The sequence below is a fragment of the Rutidosis leptorrhynchoides genome, chromosome 7 (assembly GCF_046630445.1).
Source record: "Rutidosis leptorrhynchoides isolate AG116_Rl617_1_P2 chromosome 7, CSIRO_AGI_Rlap_v1, whole genome shotgun sequence".
In the NCBI taxonomy this organism is placed as follows: domain Eukaryota; kingdom Viridiplantae; phylum Streptophyta; class Magnoliopsida; order Asterales; family Asteraceae; genus Rutidosis; species Rutidosis leptorrhynchoides.
Genome location: NC_092339.1, coordinates 13,422,501 through 13,441,062, shown reverse-complemented (window position 1 = coordinate 13,441,062; position 18,562 = coordinate 13,422,501). Strand labels below are relative to the sequence as shown.

General features: G+C 34.6%; 1 protein-coding gene across 1 annotated transcript; it reads right to left on the bottom strand.

Moving 5' to 3' along the window:
* Window positions 1-2,075: 2,075 nt before the first annotated feature.
* On the bottom strand, window positions 2,076-5,047 carry LOC139857287 (uncharacterized). The gene is made up of 7 exons (XM_071846022.1): window positions 4,482-5,047; window positions 3,348-3,488; window positions 3,135-3,248; window positions 2,883-3,056; window positions 2,679-2,794; window positions 2,516-2,597; window positions 2,076-2,304 (listed from the first exon to the last, which is right to left on the bottom strand). The coding sequence occupies exons 1-7, from the start codon at window positions 4,956-4,958 to the stop codon at window positions 2,299-2,301; spliced, it is 1,110 nt and encodes a 369-aa protein (XP_071702123.1). The 5' UTR covers window positions 4,959-5,047; the 3' UTR covers window positions 2,076-2,298.
* Window positions 5,048-18,562: the final 13,515 nt, after the last annotated feature.

The following is an 18,562-nucleotide window of genomic DNA, read 5'->3' as shown; positions in this document are numbered from 1 at the left end:
ACGGGCCCCATCTTCTCACTCGGTGCGAGCTAAATTTTTTCAAGGCCGCCGTTCAACTCGAAAAAATCTCACGAACCCAACGGGACTAACTATATGCAAAACGGACATCGTTAAAAAAACACTAAATAACGGGCCCTATATTCACGCTCAGTGCGAGTTAAATTTTTCCGAGACCACCTTTCAACTCGAATAAATTTTACGAACACAACGTGACTAACTATACGCGAAACGGATATCGTTAAAAAAATTAAATATTTCGGGCTAAATTACATACATATACATACACGTCCAACAAACAACTCAACTTATTAGATATATTAGGTACCAAACAAGGTATATCCAAATTCGACCGCGCGCCGAATACAACCGCAGCAACGCGCGGTCAAATTTTTTCTAGTTATTATTATTATTATTATTATATTATTAAACCCTATACATACTAAATCCCGTGGGGATTTAGGTCGTTCCCTCAAGGGAAATACAATAGTTGCCACCCCTTTTCACACTAGCAATTTCCATATCTCCCCCTCAACTACAACCAACTTACAAAAATTACACCAAACTTCAGGGGGGTAAAACGTCAATCCTATCGATTAAAATAAAAACTTCACCCAAACACTTCGACAGCCCGTTTCTTCCTCTTCGGCCCGAGTTAAATTTCACCGAACACACCGTTAAACTCGAAATATTTTTATGAACAAAATGAAACTAACTACTTTTGAAACGGACACATTTTAAAACACGCTAAACACAACGATAGCACGTATCTTCCCGCTCGTCGCGAGTTAAATTTTTTCGACATCAGTGTCATACTCGAAATAATTTTTTGAACAAAACGAAAAAAAGTCCGTACGAAACGGACACTTTTTAATAAACGCTAAACACAACGACAGCCTGTATCTTCCTCCTCGCCGCGACTTAAATTTTTCCAACACCACCGTTAGACTCGAAATAATGTTATCAACAAAACGAAACTAACTACGTTCAAACCGGACAGATTTTAAAAAACACTAAAGACGACGACACCTACAACGGCCCTTAACACATGGCACGTTTTCTCTTTTGTAAATACATAAAGCTACGTTAAATATGAATAGGCAGGTCGAAAGACCCTGCCGCATCGTGCGGGCCTGATCTGGACTATTTATTATACTAAAACAAAACACACTATTCATAAAGCTTACCACCTTTTTTTATTCACTACTATTCTTTTTTAATTTGTCTCATTCCCATTGGTCATAAATACGAATTTTTCATCATAACAATAACACTAACCCAAATGCTCCTGGTAAGTTAACCTTTCCAGTCGTCTCAAACAAGCTGCTGATATTTGGAACCATTAACGTGTCCACAGATGAAGTCCTCATTCTTTAAAAGTCAAAAGTCAACTCACAAGCCAAAAGTCAAATTTAAGAAACTATGTTAACCAACCAAGAACAATTCTTGGCCAACCAGAAGAAGATACCACTCACCCACCTTTTTCTCACATTAAAAGTTGATCTTTTTATATATTCAACCCACAATAATCTTCAAACACATCATCTCTTTACTTCAAAGCTAATCAAAAACAAAAATACCTTTCTTCCTCAATTAATCATAAAACATGATAATCAAGAAAGAAATCACCAAACTTCACCACCCTTCACCATCAAAAGAATCATCTTTTTCATCCAAAAAGTATCAAGATTTGTTAAACGATTCCAACCTTTCCCCATCACCAAAGATGATCACCCGTTTTTCCAACTCCACAATTTTGCAGCCGTCAATGGTGGTTCGAAGAAATAGCACCCGTGAGGCGGCGGCAACAAGGCGGCGGAATGCCAGCAAAGAGATAGTGAGAAGGGCGTTGACTCCATCTGCTCGTAGACTTGCATGTCGTTGGTTTGACTTTCGACCAACACCTAGTCGCCTGTCTGTAATGTCCATGACTATTTAGATAATACTAACCGCTTGTCATTGTTCGTATATTCAATCGAATTCACATAATCTTTAGTCTTGTGTTTATGCACCTCCATAACTAAACAAATTGCTAATACTATATGCTTTAAGTATTTGTTTTTGAATCTCGAATAGTATACTAATAACGATCACTATATTATCAAGTTAAATGCTGTCAAAAATGAAGAACAGATCGAGTAGGATGTACAAATATATATGCAGAGAATAATCTGCTCAACACGGATATACAAGCATTTTGTGTTGCGTTTCCAACTATTTCCGTCAAATGAACAATTCAGTGACGAATATTGAAGAACACAGCTTCGTTTCATTCGTTTGTTTCTACATTTTTATGGCCATCTAGTCCTGATAATAAGAAAGATCAATAAACTTGCTTAGTGAATGATAAGAGTTGATGACATAAAGCAACAAATGAGTAATAATTATAATGAATTGCAGCTCAAACTTTAACTAAAGGTCAGTTTTAAAAAATTTCGAATCTTATATATTTTTTTTTTTAAATTGACAGAACTAGTTAAATTATGGTTCACTTTTCAGTTATTGTGTATCAGCATACCTCTGAAGGTTCAAAGGACGAAACTGGATTCGGGTCTGCTGTTCCATCTGAAATCCTTGCTTCTGATTTCTCATTCGATAAACTGTCAAAAATCAATAAAATTCATCTCAATTAAAGTAAATTTAAGTATAGCAGTGTCAGTAATTTGATAACCGATACTTACGTTGAAAGAATTGTGACCCAAATGAGCTCAACGCAGTCGACCCACAAGAGTCTTTGTTCAATGGGTACAACACCATATGTAATTATGTGAGCAAATGGCCAAAGCTTCCAACCAGCCTGATAATAAGTTAAAAAAATAAGTGGATATATACAGATCACTGTTCGATAGGATAGGAATAATAAGAAAAATAAAACAATTACTCACTGTCAACATGGGCCAAAACGTCGTCCCTAATTCGTTAAAAATAGTAAACGGTGATTCAAAACGTAAAAGTCCAACGACTATAAAGTATATGCTGTTCCATACTGCTGCCCATGCGGTTTGATCGAAGGCTACCTTCACTGGTACCACCCACCAATCTTGAAACGGAAAAAGTGCCTGAATAATACAATAATGTTATTGACCCGCTTATTTTGCCACCTCTAGAAGTTACAAATATCAAACTGTGACATTTACCTCGCAGAAATAGTAGTAGTAGTGAGAAAGTGAGCCGTGTAGAGTAAAACCAACGAGGCCAGACCTAAACATGCGAGTACGATCAAACTCCAATAGTGGTTTTCCTTCACAACACTGCATATACGATACACAGATTAAGATGTAAGTTAATTATAAGTATAGCATATGATTCAAATTTAATTGAAACAGCACGTTTTTAAGACGCTAACGAACCTGTGCGATCCAATCACCTATCGAATACACAACTCCACTTATCATCATCTTAGCCAAAAGTGGATTTTGTTTAAGAGCTTCTTCGTATGCACTCCAATTGTGTTGAGGTGCGTATCTCAGTATTTCATATATTGTCCACCCCTGTGAAATCAACAAATAAAATCCATTAATCATGTATCCACTATAATGCTATCAATATATTAACCACATATATAGTCAAATGAAACGGTTGCAGCATTTTTTATAAATGTATAAAGATCACAATAACCATGCTCTAAGTGAACAAGCTGAATAAAGTTCACTCATTTTCACATTTTGAACTCAAACTATACGAAATGGCCATCTACAAAATCACCAAATTACAAATATAATAATACACAACCAAATCAAATATATTTTGGCAGACCTAAAACAAGGTCAAATTTTTCCACGACCCAAGCTATTAATAAAGCCTAAATAGCAGAAAGTTTATTCATAAGTCAATGGAAGGATCACAAGGTGTTTGAAGTGTGACTTCCATCTTGAAACTGATTCTTACAACTTTAATCATCATAACAAAGCTAATTATAAAGTTTTATATAACTAGGTTCGCTTTGGCCCAAAATACTATAAAACAATCAATCAAAACTTATTATCGAGACTTCAAATCTCGGTAACCTCTATAAATGATGAACATCCAAACACCCCTTATCACTCAGTATGCGAAAAACAAACTCACATCAAGTCCAAGCTACTTAAGTTCTGGAAACAATCAGCAAAAGCCAAGAAATACAAATCAATATTGAAATTTGGACAAAAACAATAATATAACCTTCAATTTTCCACCAGTTCAATTACAATTATAATCTAAAACAATTGTATTTGGTGTTTTGGGTAAGGATAGACACTGCCCATGTATTGAAAATTGTTGAAGTTTTAAGATATTCTTACATTTGGAAGAAAAAAAATCTAAAACAAAAGATTAAACTTTCCTAACCAGCAATCAACACTATTAGTTACTTTTCCAGATTTATATCAACTCTGACTCATATAGACAAAATATTCACAAGTTTAAGAAATATATAATTTTCATAACTAGTATATGACATATATAAAGTGATATAGGACTGATTAATAGTAGATTGATGAACTTACATGCCAATAATCACAATCAATGGTAAGCAATTTGGTAATACCAAAAGTACCAGCAGCAAGAACAATAGTAGCATTAATAGCTCTATCCATCAATTTATTAAAATCTTCTCCTTCAACCACCGGACCACCTCCATCACCACCGCCACCGCTACCGGAAGAACTCACTGCCGCCGCCGACGAAAACCCACCTTCAAAACTCAATCTTCCTTCATTACCACCGAACCCACCGATCAATTGCACCTCCTTATCCCCTTCAATTTCAGTCATCAAGTTTCCAACTTGATGATCCATACAATCATTACTCCTTATGGGTATCAAATCTTGATCCTTACTTACCGCCTTGACGGCGCCGGCGCCGGCGCCGGACTTGGTTCTGATCAAGAGTTTAGGTGTTTGTGAGATGGGTATTAGCGATTTGAAATATGTGATGGGTTTTTTAAGAGGGACGAAAGTGGTACTAATGGACGAAGCAGCCATTAGTAATATTCGCCGGAAAGTACGTCGTAAAAATGATGGGCGTGTTTATGCCGGCTGAATCTGGTTTGTTGTGGCCTGTGGGTGTGTTTATACGACTGTCGTTTTAATTTGGAATCTAGTGGATTGGAATAAGTGGTTTAGATATGTGCAACTGTTGAATGGATCTAGTTTTCGGGAACGGGTTGGTCCACGTATTCTGGGATAAGAATAGAGTTTTTCATAATTTATGGATCTATGATGATGACACTGGGCCTTAATCCCGGGCAAGTTATGTGGCAGGCAAATGGACTAACAAATAATTCCCGTTTTATTGGGCCCACAGTATGTAGTAATGCTGGCAGAAAATCATCTACGACAATTTTTGTGGTATTGAAATCTCTCACCACAATTAAAAGAAAAGAATCTATCAATCTATACTTTCCATTTGAAATTCTAAAATGTTCAGGTCATAAATAGATAATTTTCAAGCATAAAAATAAATAAATAAAGTAATTTTTTCAGCCACTCTTGATGATGTCATAAAAGATTTTTTTTTTTTTATATAAAAAAATCTATGGAGTGTTACTTTATCAGTTCAAAAACCCATGTCGCCCATCTCTGCTACTTTTCGAACCCTAAAAAAGAAACACTGCATAAATCTTTGCTCACGCAGCCACATACGTTTCAATTCAAACTCACGAAGCCACACAAGGATACATATAATTTTTTTTTTTTTTTTTTTTGTTGCCAAAACAACGATTACTATTAGAACAAGGACCTTCATCGAAAAATGAAGGAACCTACAACACGATTACAATCAAGGATACATATATGCTCTTCATCTCCCTCTGCTCTTAATCATCTCCCATCTGTTAATTTCTTTTTCTAGGGTTCGATGATTTCGTGAGATGAGCAAAGAACGACCAAAATAGGAGCTTGATTCCTTTATTTGTATTGTTGAGGTATGTATTATATCTATCATTTGTATCAATATATCTGTTGTGATTCAATTTTGTTCTAAAAATATTAATCATAATTCATAAATATGTAATTGGGTGTTTTGTCACTAAAATTTCAAAATCTCATTTTTATCGTTTTTGTATTTACAGATGCATAAATATCATCTCTACCGTTTTTTGGATTTCTTTTCACTTCATGGGCTATAAAAAAATTATATTGGGTTAGTGTTATTTTTTTCTGGTATTGATCAGAATACTTTAATTTGATCTATTTGGATATGGTTTATGGATGCAGGTCATACAATGTGAGTGGTAAGGAGACAAAAATATGGATGGAGAATTCGTGATTTAAGCCCTTTGTTTCAGGGCTCATCAAAGTGGCTCTCTGAAGGCTATTAACAGATGGTATGAACAGCTATCAGCTTTCAACATCCAGCTAACAGCTAACAGCTACTTTCTCCAAACATACCCGTAGCGTTTAACTTCTAGCTTTTTGTCATTTTACTCTTTATTTAACTGATTCAGCTTATCTATCAAACAATAAAATATATTTAAAAAGCTAACAGCTACCAGTAGGGATGGCAATAGATCGTATATGGATCGGGTGATGCCGTATCCATATCCATATCCATTTAATTTTTGTTCATCCATATCCATATTCATATTGATTTAATTTTATGTCATCCATCCATATCCATATCCAATGGATTAAGCGGGTTAATGAATATCCATTGAATATTCAAATAATCTTATATTATTTCCTAATATGCGATAAAAAAACACAGTATAGAAAAAATAAATATAGCATGACATAATTAAAATTTATCTAGAAGAAAGTGTAATCCTTATTGAAGATAAAACACAATTTTGTTGAATTTACTATTAAACATAGTTTATGAAAAATTAAATGTGTAATATGTATGTTTATTGTATTAGATATATGTATTTTATTATAATATATCATAGTTTATTCAATATAAGGTTGAGAAGCAAAATGCAAATTTAATGGTAAATGAATTTGCAATACTAAATTGTAAGCATATATCTATATTTATGTATTTGTATATATATTTAGGTGTAAATGGATATATCCATGGATGAAACTTTTCATCCATATCCATATCCGTATCCATTTAGGTTCATCTATATCTGTATCTATATCCATTTAAGTTCATCTATATCCATCACGAAACGGGTGGATCGGATGGATGTCCATCGGATCGGGTGACCATTGCTGAAATGTCCCGTTAATATTGATTATAAACGTTCCATATTAATTGATTTCGTCGCGAGGTTTTGACCTCTATATGAGACGTTTTTCAAAGACTGCATTCATTTTTAAAACAAGCATAACCTTTATTTTATCGATAAAGGTTTAAAAAGCATTACGTAGATTATCAAATAATGATAATCTAAAATATACCGTTTACACACGACCATTACATAATGGTTTACAATAAGAATATATTACATCAAAAATAAGTTTCTTGAATACAGTTTTTACATAATATCATACAAGCATGGACTCCAAATCTTGTCCTTATTTTAGTATGCAACAGCGGAAGCTCTTAATAATTACCTGAGAATAAACATGCTTAAAACGTCAACAAAAATGTTGGTGAGTTATAGGTTTAACCTATATATTATCAAATCATAGTAATAGACCACAAGATTTCATATTTCAATATACATCCCATACATAGAGATAAAAATCATTCATATGGTGAACACCTGGTAACCGACATTAACAAGATGCATATAGAATATCCCCATCATTCCGGGACACCCATCGGACATGATAAAATCGAAGTACTAAAGCATTCCAAATTCCAGAATGGGGCTTGTTGGGCCCGATAGATCTATCTTTAGGATTCGCGTCAATTTGGGGGTCTGTTCCCAAATTCTTAGGCTGCCAAGCTAAAAAGGGGCATATTCGGCTTCGATCATTCACCCATATAATGTAGTTTCATTTACTTCTGTCTATTTCGTAAAACATTTATAAAATTTCATGTATTCTCATCCCAAAATATTAGATTTTAAAAGTGGGACTATAACTCACTTTCACAGATTTTTACTTCATCGGGAAGTAAGACTTGGCCACTGGTCGATTCACGAATCTATAACAAATATGTACATATATATCAAAGTATGTTCAAAATATATTTACAACATTTTTAATACGTTTTAATGTTTTAAGTTTATTAAGTCAGCTGTCCTCGTTAGTAACCTACAACTAGTTGTCCATAGTTAGATGTACAGAAATAAATTGATATATATTATCTTGACCCAATCCACAACCCAGTGTATACACGTCTCAGGCTAGATCACAACTCAAAGTATATATATTTTTAAAATCAACCTCAACCCTGTATAGCTAACTCCAACATTACTGCATATATAGTGTCTATGGTTGTTCCAAATAATATATATAGATGGGTCGATATGATATGTCAAAACATTTGCATACGTGTCTATGGTATCCCAAGATTACATAATATATTAGAATACATGTATAATACAATATAAGTTAGCTAGGATATAATTAATATAGATTTTTTACAATATTTCCCGTAGCTACAACAATCAAAAAAATATCCAATCTTGTTTTACCCATAACTTCTTCGTTTTAAATCCGTTTTGAGCGAATAAAATTGCTATGGTTTCATATTGAACTCTATTTTATTAATCTAAACAGAAAAAGTATAGGTTTATAGTCGGAAATATAAGTTACAAGTCATTTTTGTAAGAGGTAGTCATTTCAGTCGAAAGAACGACGTCTTGATGACCATTTTGAAAAACATACTTCCACTTTGAGTTTAACCATGATTTTTGGATATAGTTTCATGTTCATAAGAAAAATCATTTTTCCAGAAGAACAACTTTTAAATCAAAGTTTATCATAGTTTTTAATTATCAAACCCAAAACAGCCCGTGGTGTTACTACGACGGCGTATATCTGGTTTTACGGTGTTTTTCGTGTTTTTCGGTTTTAAATCATTAAGTTAGCATATCATATAGATATATAACATGTGTTTAGTTGATTTTAAAAGTCAAGTTAGAATGATTAACTTTTGTTTGCGAACAAGTTTAGAATTAACTAAACTATGTTCTAGTGATTTCAAGTTTAAACCTTCGAATAAGGTAGTTTTATATATATGAATCGAATGATATTATGAACATCATTACTACCTCAGGTTTTGTGGATAAACCTACTGGAAATGAGAAAAATAGATCTAGCGTCAAAGGATCTTTGGATGGCTTGAAAGTTCTTGAAGCAGAATCTTGACACGAAAATAAGTTCAAGTAAGATTTCTACTCGAAATAAGATTGCTATAGTTATAGAAATTGAATCAAATTTTGTATATGAGTATTACCTTGTATTAGAAAGATATATTACTGTAAATAAGAAAGATTTTTTGAGGTTGGATGATCACTTTACAAGATTGGAAGTAAGCTAGCAAACTTGGAAGTATTCTTGATTTTATGAAACTAGAACTTATAGAATTTATGAAGAACACTTAGAACTTGAAGATAGAACTTGAGAGAGGTCAATTAGATGAATAAAATTGAAGAATGAAAGTGTTTGTAGGTGTTTTTGGTCGTTGGTATATGGATTAGATATAAAGGATGTGTAATTTTGTTTACTTGTAAATAAGTCATGAATGATTACTAATATTTTTGTAATTTTATGAGATATTTCATGCTAGTTGCCAAATGATGGTTACCACATGTGTTAGGTGAATCAAATGGGCTGCTAAGAGCTGATCATTGGAGTGTATATACCAATAGTACATACATCTAAAAGCTGTGTATTGTACGAGTACGAATACGGGTGCATACAAGTAGAATTGTTGATGAAACTGAACGAGGATGTAATTGTAAGCATTTTTGTTAAGTAGAAGTATTTTGATAAGTGTCTTGAAGTCTTTCAGAAGTGTATGAATACATATTAAAACACTACATGTATATACATTTTAACTGAGTCGTTAAATCATCGTTAGTCGTTACATGTAAATGTTGTTTTGAAGCCTTTAGGTTAACGATCATGTTAAGTTTTGTTAACCCATTATTTATTATATCAAATGAGATGTTAAATTATTACATTATCATGATATTATGATGTATTAATATATCTTAATATGATATATATACAATTAAATGTCGTTACAACGATAATCGTTACATATATGCCTCGTTTCGAAATCCTTAAGTTAGTAGTCTTGTTTTTACATATGTAGTTCATTGTTAATATACTGAATGATATGTTTACTTATCATAATACCATGTTAACTATATATATATCCATATATATAACATCATATAGTTTTTACAAGTTTTAACGTTCGTGAATCACCGGTCAACTTGGGTGGTCAATTGTCTATATTCACTTAATCAAGTCTTAACAAGTTTGATTGCTTAACATGTCGGAAACACTTAATCATGTAAATAACAATTTCATTTAATATATATAAACATGGAAAAGTTCGAGTCACTACAGTACCTACCCGTTAAATAAATTTCGTCCCGAAATTTTAAGCAGTTGGAGGTGTTGACATACCTTCTGGAACTAAGTGCGGGTACTTCTTCTTCATCTGATCTTCTCGTTTCCAGGTGAACTCGGGTCCTCTACGAGCATTCCATCGAACCTTAACAATTGGTATCTTGTTTTGCTTAAGTCTTTTAACCTCACGATCCATTATTTCGACGGGTTCTTCGAAGAATTGAAGTTTTTCGTTGATTTGGATTTCGTCTAACGGAATAGTGAGATCTTCTTTAGCAAAACATTTCTACAAATTTGAGACGTGGAAAGTGTTATGTACAGCTGCGAGTTGTTGTTGCAATTCAAGTCGGTAAGCTACTGGTCCGACGCGATCAATAACCTTGAATGGTCCAATATATCTTGGGTTTAATTTCCCTCGTTTACCAAATCGAACAATGCCTTTCCAAGGTGCAACTTTAAGCATGACCATCTCTCCAATTTCAAATTCTATATCTTTTCTTTTAATGTCAGCGTAGCTCTTTTTTCTACTTTGGGCGGTTTTCAACCGTTGTTGAATTTGGATGATCTTCTCGGTAGTTTCTTGTATTATCTCCGAACCCGTAATCTGTCTATCCCCCACTTCACTTCAACAAATCGGAGACATGCACTTTCTACCATAAAGTGCTTCAAATAGTGCCATCTCAATGCTTGAATGGTAGCTGTTGTTGTAGGAAAATTCTGCTAACAGTAGATGTCGATCCCAACTGTTTCTGAAATCAATAACACATGCTCGTAGCATGTCCTCAAGTGTTTATATCGTCCTTTCACTCTGCCCATCAGTTTGTGGAAGATAGGCAGTACTCATGTCTAGACGAGTTCCTAATGCTTGCTGTAATGTCTGCCAAAATCTTGAAATAAATCTGTCATCCCTATCAGAGATAATAAAGATTGGTATTCCATGTCTGGAGACGACTTCCTTCAAATACAGTCGTGCTAACTTCTCCATATTGTCTTCTTCTCTTATTGGCAGGAAGTGTGCTGATTTGGTGAGACGATCAACTATTACTCAAATAGTATCAAAACCACTTGCAGTCCTTGGCAATTTAGTGATGAAATCCATGGTAATGTTTTCCCATTTCCATTCTGGGATTTCGGGTTGTTGAAGTAGACCTGATGGTTTCTGATGCTCAGCTTTGACCTTAGAACACGTCAAACATTCTCCTACATATTTAGCAACATCGGCTTTCATACCTAACCACTAAAAATGTTTCTTAAGATCCTTGTACATCTTTCCCGTTCCAGGATGTATTGAGTATCTGGTTTTATGAGCTTCTCTAAGTACCATTTCTCTCATATCTCCAAATTTTGGTACCCAAATTCTTTCAGCCCTATACCGGGTTCCGTCTTCCCGAATATTAAGATGCTTCTCCAATCCTTTGGGTATTTCATCCCTTAAGTTTCCCTCTTTTAAAACTCCTTGTTGCGCCTCCTTTATTTGAGTAGTAAGGTTAGTGTGAATCATTATATTCATAGCTTTTACTCGAATAGGTTCTCTGTCCTTTCTGCTCAAGGCGTCGGCTACCACATTTGCCTTCCTCGGGTGGTAACGAATCTCAAAGTCGTAATCATTCAACAATTCAATCCATCTGCGCTGTCTCATGTTCAGTTGTTTCTGATTAAATATGTGTTGAAGACTTTTGTGGTCGGTATATATAATACTTTTGACCCCATATAAGTAGTGCCTCCAAGTGTTTAATGCAAAAATAACCGCGTCTAATTCCAAATCATGCGTCGTATAATTCTGCTCGTGAATCTTCAATTGTCTAGACGCATAAGCAATTACTTTCGTTCGTTGCATTAATACATAACTGAGACCTTGCTTTGAGGCGTCACAATATATCACAAAATCATCATTCCCTTCAGGTAATGACAATATAGGTGCCGTAGTTAACTTTTTCTTCAACAATTGAAACGCTTTTTCTTGTTCATCATTCCATTCAAATTTCCTCCCTTTATGCGTTAATGCAGTCAAGGGTTTTGCTATTTTGGAAAAATCTTGGATGAATCTCCTGTAATAACCAGCTAGTCCTAAAAATTGGCGTATGTGTTTCGGAGTTTTCGGGGTTTCCCACTTTTCAACGGTTTCAATCTTTGCTGGATCCACTTGAATACCTTCTTTGTTCACTATATGACCGAGGAATTGAACTTCTTCCAACCAAAATGCACACTTTGAAAACTTAGCGTACAGTTTTTCTTTTCTTAACAACTCTAGCACTTTTCTCAAATGTTCTTCATGCTCTTGGTCATTCTTTGAGTAAATATGTATGTCATCGATGAAAACAATGACAAACTTATCAAGGTATGGTCCACACACTCGGTTCATAAGGTCCATGAACACAGCTGGTGCGTTAGTCAACCCAAACGGCATAACCATAAACTCGTAATGACCGTAACGCATCCTAAAAGCAGTCTTTGGAATATCATCCTCCTTCACCCGCATTTGATGATACCCAGAACGTAAATCAATCTTCGAATAAACCGACGAGCCTTGTAATTGATCAAATAAGTCGTCGATTCTCGGTAGTGGGTAACGGTTCTAGATGGTAAGTTTGTTCAACTCTCGATAGTTGATACACAACCTAAATGTACCATCCTTCTTCTTGACAAACAAAACAGGAGCTCCTCATGGTGATGTGCTTGGTTGAATAAAACCACGCTCTAAAAGTTCCTGTAACTGACTTTGTAATTCTTTCATTTCGCTGGGTGCGAGTCTGTATGGAGCACGAGCTATTGGTGCAGCTCCTGGTACAAGGTCTATTTGAAATTCAACGGATCGATGTGGGGGTAATCCCGGTAATTCTTTCGAAAATACATCGGGAAATTCTTTTGCGACAGGAACATCACTGATGTTCTTTTCTTCAGGTTTAACTTCCTTGATGTGTGCTAGAATGACCTAACAACCTTTTCTTATTAGTTTCTACGCCTTCAAACTACTAATAAGATTTAATTTAGCATTGTTCTTCTCTCCGTTCACCATTAAAGGTTTTCCCTTTTCACGCATAATGCGAATCGCATTTTTGTAACAAACGACCTCTGCTCTCACCTTTTTCAACCAGTCCATACCAATTATTACATCAAAACTCCCTAACTCGACTGGTATTAAATCAATTTTAAACATTTCATCCCCCAGTTTAATTTCTCTATCCCGACATATATTATCTGCTGAAATTAATTTACCGTTTGCTAATTCGAGTAAAAATTTACTATCCAAAGGCGTCAATGGACAACTTAACTTAGCACAAAAATCTCTACTCATATAGCTTCTATCCGCACCCGAATCAAATAAAACATAAGCAGATTTATTATCAATAAGAAACGTACCCGTAACAAGCTCTAGGTCTTCCTGCGCTTCTGCCGTATTAATATTGAAAACTCTTCCGCGGCCCTGCCCATTAGTATTCCCCTGATTCGGGTAATTACTTCTAATGTGGCCCGGTTTTCCACATCCATAACAAACAAAGGCGGCATTACTTGTTTCGCCACTATTTGTTCCTTTAGTTCTGTTAAACTTTGGTCCGTAGACCTCACACTTTTTCGCACCATGGCCAGTTCTTTTACACTTGGTGCAAAATGTCGTACAGAACCCATTCTGGTGGTACTCTTCACACCTTTGGCATTTTTGGTTTTTGTTGCCGTTGTTGTTATTGAGGTTGTTGTTGGGATTGTTATTGTTGTTAGAACGGTTGTTGTAGTTGTTGTTGTTGTTGTTGGGATGTTTGTTGTAGTTATTGTTGGGATTGCGGTTATTGTTGCGATTGTTGTTGCGGTTGTGATTGTAATTGTTGTTGTTGTTGTATTGGTGACCCTTGTCACTGGTTTCTTCCCACTTTCTCTTGAGTTATTTCGTGTTAGCTTCTTTAGCCGCCTGCTCTTTAATTCTTCCCTCAATCTGATTTATGAGTTTATGAGCCATTCGACTTACCTTTTGTATGGAAGTAGGCTCGTGTGAACTCACATCTTCTTGAATCCTTACTGTAGCCCTTTTATAAACGCGTCGATCTTCTCTTCTTCATCTTTGAACGTTTCTGGACATAAAAGGCACAACTCTGTGAATCGTCATTCATATGTGGTAATGTCGAGCCCTTGTATTCGTAACTCTCTAAGCTCTACCTTGAGCTTATTGAATTCATTTCTAGGACGGTACTGCTCTTTCATCAATTGCTTGAATGCCGACCACGGTAGTGCGTAAGCAGCATTTTGTCCTACCTGTTCAAGATAGGTGTTCCACCACGTTAACGCAGTACCTGTGAAGGTATGCGTAGCGTACTTAACTTTATCCTCTTCAGTACACTTACTTATCGCAAACACCAATTTGACTTTCTCGGTCCACCGTTTCAATCCAATTGGTCCTTCAGTTCCATCAAATTCCAAAGGTTTGCAGGCAGTGAATTCTTTGTAGGAGCATCCTACACGATTTCTTGTGGAATTAGTTCCACTGCTAGATCCAAAGTTATTGTTATTTTGCATCGCAGCCTGTACTGCGGCTATATTTGCTGCAAGGAAAACACGGAAGTCTTCCTCGCTCATGTTCAAATTCTGACGAGTCGTCGGTGCCATTTCCTTCAAAAATAGCCAAAAGAATTGAGTTAATCATATAGAATTTAAGAGTAGTCAATAGTATCTCGTAGCATTATATGAACTTATTTATAAAAGCCTTTTCTTCATATTAGCATTTTATAGTTTTAATTTGGGTAGTACCTACCCGTTAAGTTCATACGTACTAGCTACTATACAACTCAACTACTACGCTTCTATATGAAAAACTTATTACAATAATATTTCGCGTTCAAACCTTTATACAATATTTTACAAACTTACAATACCACTATTATACATATAGGATGAAATATAGCACATAATATATTTGCTACTCAGCAGCTATAAAGGCAATTCTAGTTAATACGCAAGTTGTTCAGCAAAAGAAATAAAGACACGTAATTCATAAGTCCAGAAACAAGTCATGCATTCAGGTTTTACTAAGACGACTTCCCATCCTTGGTCTTGTGGAAAGTAACCGTTATGACCATTGGCTAGGCAGCATGTTGTAATGTCGTCAAAAGGACGAGGGTTTCGTAATGTCCAACAGCCTCGCAATAATCTAAAAACCTTGTTTCTCACCCCAACTACTGAATCCGTCACTTGTGGGAAGGTTTTATTTAAAAGTTGTAACCCAATATTCTTTTTCTCACTTTGATAAGAAGCGAACATCACTAACCCGTAAGTATAACATGCTTCTTTATGTTGCATGTTAGAAGCTCTTTCTAACTCACTAAATCCTATGTTGGGATATGTTGAGTCAAAATAGGTTCTTAACCCGTAGCGTAAAATTGCATTTGGGTTCCCCGCATTTAACGCTTTAAAGAAAACACGGCGTAACTTACAGTCTCCCCAATGTGATATACTCCACCTATCAAAGGAAAGCCTTTTATAAACTAAGGCATTTCTGGAAAGTCTTTCAAATGTTTGACAAGTTAATTTCGCCATAACTAAATGTGCTGATGAATTTCGACCGACTCTAGACAAGATTTCCTCAATCATATCCTCTGGTAGGTCTTCTAAAATATTCGGTTGTCTAACCTTAACGTCCATTTTGTTTTTATACTGTAAAATAGACAGGGATTAGATTCGTAAAAGATAATTAACAAACAATACAAGCAATTTTTACATAGAACATAAAAGTACAAGCACACCACAATACATATAATACACAACATGATTGCAACCCTCTAATCTGAATCACTGGTTTCTTCTTCTTCGGACTTGGTTCGTTTTTCTAATTTTCTAGGGATATATGGTGCTCTTCTAATACGAGCCATCGTTTTCCACAATGGTTTAGAAAAACCTGGTGGTTTAGAGGTTCCCGGGTTATTGTTACAATTTAGAAAATACGGATGTTGCCGATACATATAAAGTTCATCGGGATTGGAATCAGGTTTCTCTATTTTTATACCTTTTCCCTTATTATTTTCTTTTGCCATATTAAATTGGGTCGAGGTAATTTCTATAACATCATCGGAATCCTCATCGGGATCCGATTCATCGGAAAATTGGTAATCTTCCCAATATTTTGCTTCCTCGGCGGAAACACCATTGACCATTTTTAACTTTGGTCCGTTGGTTGATGATTTTCTTTTATTTAATCGATTTACTGTAGGTATCAATATTTCTTCCTCCGAAACCTCTTCTTCTTCTGGTTCCTCCTCTTCCGGTTCCTCCTCTTCTGATTCCTCTTCTTCCGGTTCCTCTTCTTCTGGTTCCTCTTCTTCCGGTTCCTCTTTTCCAGTTCCTCTTCTGGAATTTGTGAATCTTCCCAAATTATATTCGACTCTTCATTATTATTAGGTGAGTCGATGAGATTTGTACTATTGGTAGACATCTATCACACAATATCAAACACATTAAGAGATTAATATATCACATAATATTTACATGTTAATAATATATAGTTTCCAACAAAAGTGTTAAGCAATCGTTTTTAAAGAAAACACGGTCGAAGTCCAGACTCACTAATGTATCCTAACAAACTCGATAAGGCACACTAATGCAAATTTCTGGTTCTCTAAGATCAACGCTCGGATACCAACTGAAATGTCCCGTTCATATTGATTATAAACGTTCCATATTAATTGATTTTGTCGCGAGGTTTTGACCTCTATATGAGACGTTTTTCAAAGACTGCATTCATTTTTAAAACAACCATAACCTTTATTTTATTGATAAAGGTTTAAAAAGTGTGATGACCCGGAAATTTCTGACCAAATTTAAACTTTATCTTTAAATGATTTAATGTTTTCGACACGATAAGCAATGTCTGTTAGATTGAGTCTCAAAATTTTAGAACTGTTTTATATATACAATTACCTTTGACTACTCTCGACGATTCATGAACAATTATATGTATATATATATATATATATATATATATATATATATATATATATATATATATATATATATATATATGTACAAGTAAAAACGACTTTCCTACAATAAAACATTATTTGCTACAGTGAAAACGACTTTGCTACAGTAAAACACTATTTGCTACAGTAAACACTATTTGCTACAGTAAACACTATTTGATGTCGGCGAACTAGCAAACAAAAACGGATAAGGCGGCCATGCGATCGCATGGCAAAAACACTGAAAACTCGCGATCGCATGGGGTCTGAAATCTGGTCACATCTATAAATTCGAACGTTTTCTGATTTCTGATTCACTTTTCATTCATCATTCCTCCGTATTATTATTTATATTATTATTATTATTATTATTATTATTATTATTATTATTATTAAGATTAATATTATTATTAATCTTATTATTATTAATGTTATTAATTAGTATTATACATAAAATACTACGACGAGGTTATGAGCGTGTCACTTTCAAAATGGTTTTCAAGTGGGATAGAGCTAAGGAAATTATGGGTTATTGCCAAGGAGGTTATGGGTAATGTTCGGGGGTATATTTGTGAATCAAATCTAGTGTTTATCATCTCCGTTACGTCTACGTACTTTCCTACAATATTGAATATCAATATTGATACGTAAGCACTCATATTTTATCTTTTATATATTAATTGTGTATCCATGTCTAGTGCTCGAGTATATATATTTATACATGCTTGTATGCTAAATTTCGTCGTTAAACAGTTTATGATGAATCACGAATTAAATACATATGTTACTGGTAAAAGGTATATGATATGCATGTTTTTGGAAAGCTGGCGAAAAATCAATGACTTTTCATTTAGATATCGAATAGTTTCGATGAACGGATTAAGAGATATGATCAACTGAATTATGATTGACGTTAATTGAAATTGCTTTTGAATCTGCAATTAAGATTTAAACAACTTGTTTACGAGATTGATAAAATGGATTTTTGAATATTACCAACCGAGTAAATGACTCTTTATATAAGGTATGTCTCGTTTTATTGAACTAATGTCAAAATTGACTTTTTGAAATGACTTTGGATAACTTTTGTATGTCGATCTCGAGCATTAGGATTGTGATACACTATGACCTGACCTAGCTTGATAGACATTTATTGACCAACATATGTTCTCTAGGTTGAGATCTACGATTATTTGGTAATCCGAGTTTCGATCACATTTTGGT